The following is an 8,776-nucleotide window of genomic DNA, read 5'->3' on the forward strand; positions in this document are numbered from 1 at the left end:
GTAGGTTTATAAAGGACATATTGGTTTATGGAGAAAAAACTATTCTGTATGCCAAAGTAAAAGTGTGCTTGGGATTACTGACTAGGGTCTGGAGAATCTATATATGGTGTTATTTCTTTACTCTACTTTTGATCTAAAGCCCAAAGGGTATTTGGTGTTTCAAAAACAGTGTATTGCACTGTGGCCAATGGAGTGGTTGGAGTAAAGTGCTGCTAGGTATTTATACCTCAGTCCCCCAATAAATAACAACCTATACACTGAGTGTAGAAAACATTAAGGACATCTGCTCTTTCCATGACATAGACTGACCAGGTGAATCCAGGTGAAAGCTATGATCCCTTATTGATGTCACTTGTTAAATCCACTTCAGTGTGGAGGAGTCAGGTTAAAGAATAATTATTAAGCCTTGAGCCAAATGAGACATGGATTGTGTATGTGTGCCATTCAGAGGGTGAATGGGCATGACAAAAAAAGTGCCTTCGAACGGAGTATGGTAGAAGGTGCCCGTTTGTGTCAAGAACTGCAACACTGCTGGGTTTTTACACTCAACCGTTTCCCGTGTGTATCAAGAATGATCCACCACCCAAAGGACATCCAGCCAATTTGACACAACAATGGAGTCAACATGGGCCAGCATCCCTGTGGAACGCTTTCAACACCTTGCAGAGTCCATGCCCTGATAAATTTAACCTGTTCTGAGGGCAAAAGTGGTGGGGTGCAACTCAATATTAGGAAGATGTCTGTAATGTTTTGTACACTCAGTGTATAGATTATACAGACCCTATTAGGTAATCCCCACCACACTTTGGCACATAGAGTATTTTTTTTCTCTGTAATGTATAGGCCTATATTGTATTGCAGTCCCCCAAGAAATAACACCATATATAGATTCTTCAGACCCTACTGAGTAATGCCAAACCCACTTTTATTTTCGGCACAGAATAGTTTTTTTCTCTATAAGCCAATATGTAATAGATAGGTCGATAGTGTATTGCATTGGGACCAATGGAGTGGATGGAGTACGAAGTACTGCTAGGTATTTAGACCTCAGTCGCCAAAGAAATAACACTATATATAGATTCTACAGACCCTACTGAGTATTCCCAAACCCACTTTTACCTCAGCACGTATAATAGTTTTTTCACTAAATCCCAATGTTGAGAACATACCAATCTGATGATTGTATTTTTTGATAGTGGTCTTACATTCTTTTTGTAATTGTTTCCATAAATTCCTTCTTGCATTTGCTTATAAGCACAATAAAAATGAACATCGATTAACATTTAATATCTCTTGAATGAGTTCTCCACATTGCAAGAGGGTAGGTTGATGTCAGTGGCTGACTCCTGAAGGGGACGGAACTAGTGGGTTGCTCTTTGGTTAAAGATGGTGGAAGCTGGAGCAGGTGGTGAACACAAAACTAATGGCGGTAAAAGCAAGGAAGATTGGACAATGGTCCAAAAATAATTGAAAAACGACCAAAGTATTGCTGGAAAACTAAATGGATAGTTCTGCGAATGCTCTTTCTTATCTTGTAGGAGTGCTGTTTGTTGAGGAGGGGTGAATCCATTTGAAATATCCAAGCTGGTGGAAAGAGTGATGGGTTAATAAGTAAATGCAGTAAGGATTACGAGAAGTGGACTTGTTTTGATTTCGTGTACTTCTGATAAGCAGAAATAGCTTGGGTTACGTTGTACTCGAGTCGAGAATGTTGTCATGACGTGCGTAGCTCTTTGGATCAGGGCACCCCTCAAGGGTGTAATATCTGGCGTTTCGTGGGAAGTGGAATTGGAAGAAATTAAAAATATCCCTGGAGTGATTGATGCACGTCAGATGAAATGAGTAGTTAATGGAGAGAACGTGAAGAGTATCTGTTCTTTTGTTTTTTGAAGTGGAGTGGTGTGTGAATTACTGTGTAAGAGCATTTGTACCAAGATTGTGATTGCTGCTGTGCATTTGAACATGTGGAAAGTGTCTGTAGAAGAAAGATGAAAGTTGTGGAGAAGATCATATTGAGTGTGGTTTGAGTTTTGATCATGTGAAATGTTGCAATTGTGGTGGGAACCATGTTGCTTCATCTTAGGAATGCCCAACGAGGGTGAAGGAAAATGGCTAAAGTCAGGTCCAACCAGAATATATAATTTGCAGTGGCTGTCAAAAGGGTTGAGGGAGTGAGCGGTCCTGAAGGCCCCATGGTGGTGGATAGGCATTCACTGCAGGCTGCAGGGTTTGCCTCTCATCAGCAGGACCCAGAAATTCTACAGGTTAAAAAGGTGAACTTTGTACTATTTATGGCTATGGTGATCAACGGCACTGCCAAAGGGAAGAAAAGTTTAGAAAGATGGACATCATTGTGGATGCATCAGAGCGGTTCCTGAGATTGTAGGACTTCTCGGTGAAGGAGTTTACATGAAAGGATTTCACAAGCCGTACTACCCTCTCAGGCCCCAGAGCATGAGTGGGGAGACATGGAACTTTCAACGATGGAAGAAGTGGGAGTCTGTTTTGCTTTGTTTTGTCGATTAAGTTAGTTTTTTCCCTTCAAATATGTTTTTCTTTTTTACTTTGAGTACAGTAGTGGGAGGCAATACAATGTTTTGGATGTCGTCTGCACTAAAAACCCTAGCCTCGTACGAACCATCCTGATCTCACGAGCTTACATTCTGTTTTGCTAAATCAGGATGGTTCGTACGAGGCTACTAAAACCACTGAGGTAAATAATAACTGGAGACTGCGTCCAAGATGTCCGTCCGTTGTTTTCAAGGTAATCTACTGACATTTGCATATGCCGATTCATCTATATCTGTGTTGCATCCGGTTTATACGGACCAGTATTTGCATCCAGTTTATACAGACCAACATCACAGGCACACTAGCACTCAGTGCGCACAGGTAGCAGGCGAGCAACGACGACATCATCACGTCATCCAAAAACATGTCAGACATTGGATGAATATAAACTATAAACATAATATCTTCGGCTGTGAGTGATGGGGGGAAAAATCAGCCTCAGCGACAATTAAAGTGTCTTATTAGGAATTTTCTAAACTGACATCTCTATGTGGCCTTGTATGGAAATTGTATTTCTGGGTAGGCATCTGCAGTATGGAAGCACAACTGTAGGAGCAGTCGAAACCGTGCTTCTAGACCGGAACCCTGGCCACTTGACTAAAACCCCACCGAAGAAGATCTATATTTGTATGTTTAGAAATGCGTGCTTTTATTTTGAAGAATTCCTCATTACCATACGAAAGTGACGTCATTGTTTGTGCTACTAGCAAATATTAATCATCGTCCCATTGTTGTTTGATGAAGCATAACGTTAGCTGGTTAGCTAAGTGAGGGTATGTATATACACCCAAAATATTAGCTAGAATATATAGCGAATTATGGGAAATAAGAACATGGACATTTATTTTTGTTCAAATAAATTTGTGTATTTTGCTGAGCATTCATAAAACATTTGCTTGCTAACTAGCTATGTAAGTGAAATGTGGGCTAACAAAAGACAGTAAACAACTGCTAGCCAGCACATTTTTAGGCACCACCTAAAACATCTTCGTGACTTTAATAGCGTTAATGTTAGTTGGTTTTAAAAACTCATGGAAGCCAGACATATCTAACTAGTTATATTGTACTACGTCTATCTAGCGTTAGTTATTTTTGCTCTAGCTAGATGCTAGCTGTGGCAAGCTTGGCCCGTTGCGCTGACATTAACTAACAACGTTAACAGAGCATCTCGATTTTATTTTCTGTATCGTAGCTAACGTTGTTTTTGTTTTGTCCCATTTGATACGAGTCAGATTAGGTCTTCATGTTGTCTTTTGCAACACTAACACGTTATTTAGCTAGCTATAACGGCTCACTGCAAGGCTAGTTAGCTAGCTATTACCTACGACACAACAATGGGATGGATCCATGATAGTTGGCTAGCAATTCTATGCTTTGTTTTGGTGTTCAGAGGGGGCTGGATTCGATGCTAGCGAACTGCCATTGTAGCTTGCTAGCTACATTACACCATCCCTATGCATAAGCGCACCTTTAATTAGTTGCAAAAAAGGTTTTGCAGTCATGCAGCAAGTGATAATTATTCGCAATTACAATTGTTTATTTTCAAGAAAGGAGAAGACAAATGTGCACACCCCCAGGCCCCATTCTTTGTTATGGGCAGCTAGGGAGGGACACTCATTTAATACGGCCAAAGCTCAGGCTGAATTTATCCTTGTTATGTTGAAACTCTTATCTATATCCTCTCCTACTAGACCTACACAAGTCACCATGGGGAAAGATCCTAGGAAGCCGAGAGGCAAGATGTCCTCATATGCTTACTTCGTGCAGACCTGCAGGGCGGAGCACAAGAAGAAACACCCCGAAGCCAGTGTCAACTTCGCCGAGTTCTCCAAGAAATGCTCAGAGCGATGGAAGGTAGCATTACACACCAGTGAATGATTGTGAAATGACATGTTTCTGGTCCATATTCAGAATGGTTATGGATTTATTTCCACCTTGGTATGTTTTGTTACACTTGAGTGACCTTGCGGACAGTCTAGCTGTGGCCATGTGGATGTGTAATCTGAGTTTATACCTCTACGTCCAGCCCCTGTCTCCTAAAGAAAAAGGAAAGTTTGAAGACATGGCGAAGCAAGACAAGGGCCGCTACGAGAGAGAAATGAAGAACTACATCCCACCCAATGGCCAGAAAAAGAAGAGGTTCAAGGATCCCAATGCCCCCAAGAGACCGCCGTATGTACCATAATTCACTAGGTTTGCATGGCAGATAGACTGGATAGCAATTCTAGAGGGGAATTAAACGTCCCTTTGAATTTACATGTTTGTTTTTGTTTCTCAGGTCTGCGTTCTTCATCTTCTGTGCTGACTTCCGGGCCAAGATAAAGAGCGAGCACCCAGGCCTGTCCATTGGAGACACTGCTAAGAAGCTGGGAGTCATGTGGAACAGCTCTGCAGCTGAGGAGAAGAAGCCGTACGAGAAGAAGGCAGCCACGCTGAAGGAGAAATATGACAAGGTGAGCAGGGCTTTAATACAACTTCCAGAGATGGGGTTTTCACAATGACTGGAATTCCGGCTTTTCTGTGATTATCCTCTATTCAATCATATCATCTTAGAAGTTGACCTGCGAACTTCTGATTTTGAATAAGATGGGTGCAGATAATTCCACCGATAACCAATATTCAATAAATAGGATGAAAAGGGGGAATTTCATGCTGATCTGAACGCCATTCCCATGATGCCATTGTCGAAATGTAAGAAATCAACATTTGAAGCATATTTCTTGGACAACTGCTATTTTGGATAGCAATTTGAGAATTCGGTGTGGGAAAATTGCTTTTTCATTTTCCCTCTGTAAAACACTATGTCGGCAGATATATTGGTATTGGGTCCAAACATATCCGTCTGGCTCTATAAGTAATTGTGATGTGTCCCACAGGATATTGCATCATACCGCACCAATGGTAGAGTGGATACTGCCTCCTCCGCAGCTGCTGATGACGACGACGAAGATGAGGAGGATGACGACGACGATGAGGATGATGACGAGTAGCCTCCCTGCTGTTGGAGAGTACATTGTTGTTTAATGCTATGTAACCCTATTGTACACACTTTACATCTCCGAACAAACCCAGACGCAACGAGAACACATTAAGCTCTGTGTGTATTTCATGTTTTAATGATGGATGGCGTTATGCTCCCTAACTGGTTAAAGTTAACACTACATGTCTTGTTTTGTTCTTGTAGTAGCCCTTTTTTCCTGCCCATGCCTGTAACTGCTTTGGAGGACTATAAATCAGTATGGAAGTAATAAGTTCTCTTTTACGTGTGCAACTCTCAAATCAGATTTCTGGGTTGGTAGCAAGTGAATTATTTCTTTTCTGTATTTGTTTTTAAAGGATATTTTTTCATGTTTGTCACACAGTCTTTTTATTGTTCTTTGAATACCACTCTGATAACAAATGCAGCTGACATTCAGGAATGTCTTAAATAAAGGTCTTTTTTAATAAATTGTATTTGTTTTTTTATTTGAAGATTTAACATAAACTAAATAAGGCATTTGGTTGACTGATCAATCTTGACACAGTACATACAGTGCCTTCAAAGTATTCATACCCATTGACTTATTCCACATTTTGTGTTAAAGCCTGAATTCAGAATGGATAAAAAACTTGTTTTACCTATCTACACACAATACCCTATAATGAGTGAAGATGCGTTTTTAGAATTTCTTTAGCCCATTTATTAAAAGTGAAATACAGAAATATCTTATTTACATAAGTATTCACACCTCTGAGTCAATACATGTTAGAATCACCATTGGCAGTGATTACATCTGTAAATCTCAAGAGCTTTGCACACCTGGATTGTACAATATTTGCCCATTTATTCTTTTAAAAATTCTTCAAGCTCTGTCAAGTTGGTTGATTGACCATTGCTAGACGGACATTTTCAAGTCTCGCTATAGATTTACAAGCCGATTTAAGTCAAAACGGTAACTAGGCCACTCGGGAACCAGTGTATATTTGATTTTGTGTTTTAGGCTATTGTCCTACTGAAAGGTGAGGGATTTTCTCCCAGTGTCTGTTGGAAAGCAGACTGAACCAGGTTTTCCTCTAGGATTTTACCTGTGCTTAGCTTTACTCCGTTTATTTTTACCCTAAAAAACTCCCTAGTCCTTGCCGATGACAAGCATACCCAAGGGATGCAAACTAGTCACCTTTTGGCGAAATTTGCCATTTTGAATCCAAAATAGGTGACCTACGTGATTTGTGTAGATCTAATGAGAAAAGTTTGGGGGGGTTGGATCACTACTGGATGTAAGCGAACGAGTGATCGTTCACATAACAACAGAATGCAGAACGCAACTGAAGAGAGAAGAGACAACCAATTTAGGAGTTACAGCATCAGGGCGCTCTGGAAAGGAAGCTTGCCAGTTACAGCCAAGTACCCCTGACTGCAGTGTGCCATTCGGGGCCGGACTCAATGTGGGCGGAGTCAAACGGTTGACTCCACCCATGTTTGACCCCACCCACCTTTTTTTGTCCATCTGAGGTTTGACAGTCACACACTGAATAGAAATCAAATCAAATCAAATTTTATTTGTCACATACACATGGTTAGCAGATGTTAATACGAGTGTAGCGAAATGCTTGTGCTTCTAGTTCCGACAATGCAGTAATAACCAACGAGTAATCTAACCTAACAATTCCACAACTACTACCTTATACACACAAGTGTAAAGGGATAAAGAATATGTACATAAAGATATATGAATGAGTGATGGTACAGAACGGCATAGGCAAGATGCAGTAGATGGTATCGAGTACAGTATATACATATGAGATGAGTAATGTAGGGTATATAAACATAAAGTGGCATAGTTTAAAGTGGCTAGTGATACATGTATTACAAACACACACATATTATGTTTTATTTTGATCCAAATGATATGGACCCTGATTTAACTTTCATTGTTAATTTGTTAATCTTTCATGGAAGATTCGTTATCCATAAAATGAAGTGGGCAGAGAACAATCCCCTCTTCACATTATTTAAGATAGAATTTAAATATTATTTTGAAATGATCAGTAAATGTAAAAACAAAAAAGCAATACGCACCATAAAAGTATTTAACAAATTGAAAATGAATCTTGATATGTCTGTTAGGTTTATGTACTCTTGTTTTTATATTTCAGTTTTTTTGTATTTGTTGTGTGCATAATTTAAAAATATATATATATATATATACAGTGGGGCAAAAAAGTATTTAGTCAGCCACCAATTGTGCAAGTTCTCCCACTTAAAAAGATGAGAGAGGCCTGTAATTTTCATCATAGGTACACTTCAACTATGACAGACAAAATGAGAAAAAAAAATCCAGAAAATCACATTGTAGGATTTTTAATTAATTAATTAGCAAATTATGGTGGAAAATAAGTATTTGGTCACCTACAAACAAGCAAGATTTCTGGCTCTCACAGACCTGTAACTTCTTCTTTAAGAGGCTCCTCTGTCCTCCACTCGTTACCTGTATTAATGGCACCTGTTTGAACTTGTTATCAGTATAAAAGACACCCGTCCACAACCTCAAACAGTCACACTCCAAGCTCCACTATGGCCAAGACCAAAGAGCTGTCAAAGGACACCAGAAAAAAAATTGTAGACCTGCACCAGGCTGGGAAGACTGAATCTGCAATAGGTAAGCAGCTTGGTTTGAAGAAATCAACTGTGGGAGCAATTATTAGGAAATGGAAGACATACAAGACCACTGATAATCTCCCTCGATCTGGGGCTCCACGCAAGATCTCACCCCGTGGGGTGAAAATGATCACAAGAACGGTGAGCAAAAATCCCAGAACCACACGGGGGACCTAGTGAATGACCTGCAGAGAGCTGGGACCAAAGTAACAAATTACCATCAGTAACACACTACGCCGCCAGGGACTCAAATCCTGCAGTGCCAGAGGTGTCCCCCTGCTTAAGCCAGTACATGTCCAGGCCCGTCTGAAGTTTACTAGAGAGCATTTGGATGATCCAGAAGAAGATTGGGAGAATGTCATATGGTCAGATGAAACCAAAATAGAACTTTTTGGTAAAAACTCAACTCGTCGTGTTTGGAGGACAAAGAATGCTGAGTTGCATCCAAAGAACACCATACCTACTGTGAAGCATGGGGGTGGAAACATCATGCTTTGGGGCTGTTTTTCTGCAAAGGGACCAGGACGACTGATCCGTGTAAAGGACAGAATGAATGGGGCCATGTAT

The 8,776-nt window shown here is 40.3% G+C and overlaps 1 protein-coding gene across 1 annotated transcript; it reads left to right on the forward strand.

Annotated features, from left to right (window-relative positions):
* Window positions 1-3,260: 3,260 nt before the first annotated feature.
* LOC120041915 (high mobility group protein B1-like) lies at window positions 3,261-6,022 on the forward strand. The gene is made up of 5 exons (XM_038986794.1): window positions 3,261-3,344; window positions 4,263-4,425; window positions 4,598-4,743; window positions 4,850-5,024; window positions 5,448-6,022. Exons 2-5 carry the CDS (start codon window positions 4,279-4,281, stop codon window positions 5,559-5,561), a joined length of 582 nt encoding a protein of 193 aa, XP_038842722.1. The 5' UTR covers window positions 3,261-3,344; window positions 4,263-4,278; the 3' UTR covers window positions 5,562-6,022.
* Window positions 6,023-8,776: the final 2,754 nt, after the last annotated feature.

The sequence above is a fragment of the Salvelinus namaycush genome, unplaced genomic scaffold (genome assembly GCF_016432855.1).
Source record: "Salvelinus namaycush isolate Seneca unplaced genomic scaffold, SaNama_1.0 Scaffold58, whole genome shotgun sequence".
Lineage (NCBI taxonomy): Eukaryota > Metazoa > Chordata > Actinopteri > Salmoniformes > Salmonidae > Salvelinus > Salvelinus namaycush.

Coding starts and splice junctions, on each gene's coding strand:
- LOC120041915 (XM_038986794.1), top strand. CDS start 4,279: ATGGGGAAAGATCCTAGGAAGCCGAGAGGCAAGATGTCCTCATATGCT. Junction 4,744..4,849: donor AATGCCCCCAAGAGACCGCC/GTATGTACCATA, acceptor TTTGTTTCTCAG/GTCTGCGTTCTTCATCTTCT. Junction 5,025..5,447: donor TGAAGGAGAAATATGACAAG/GTGAGCAGGGCT, acceptor TGTGTCCCACAG/GATATTGCATCATACCGCAC.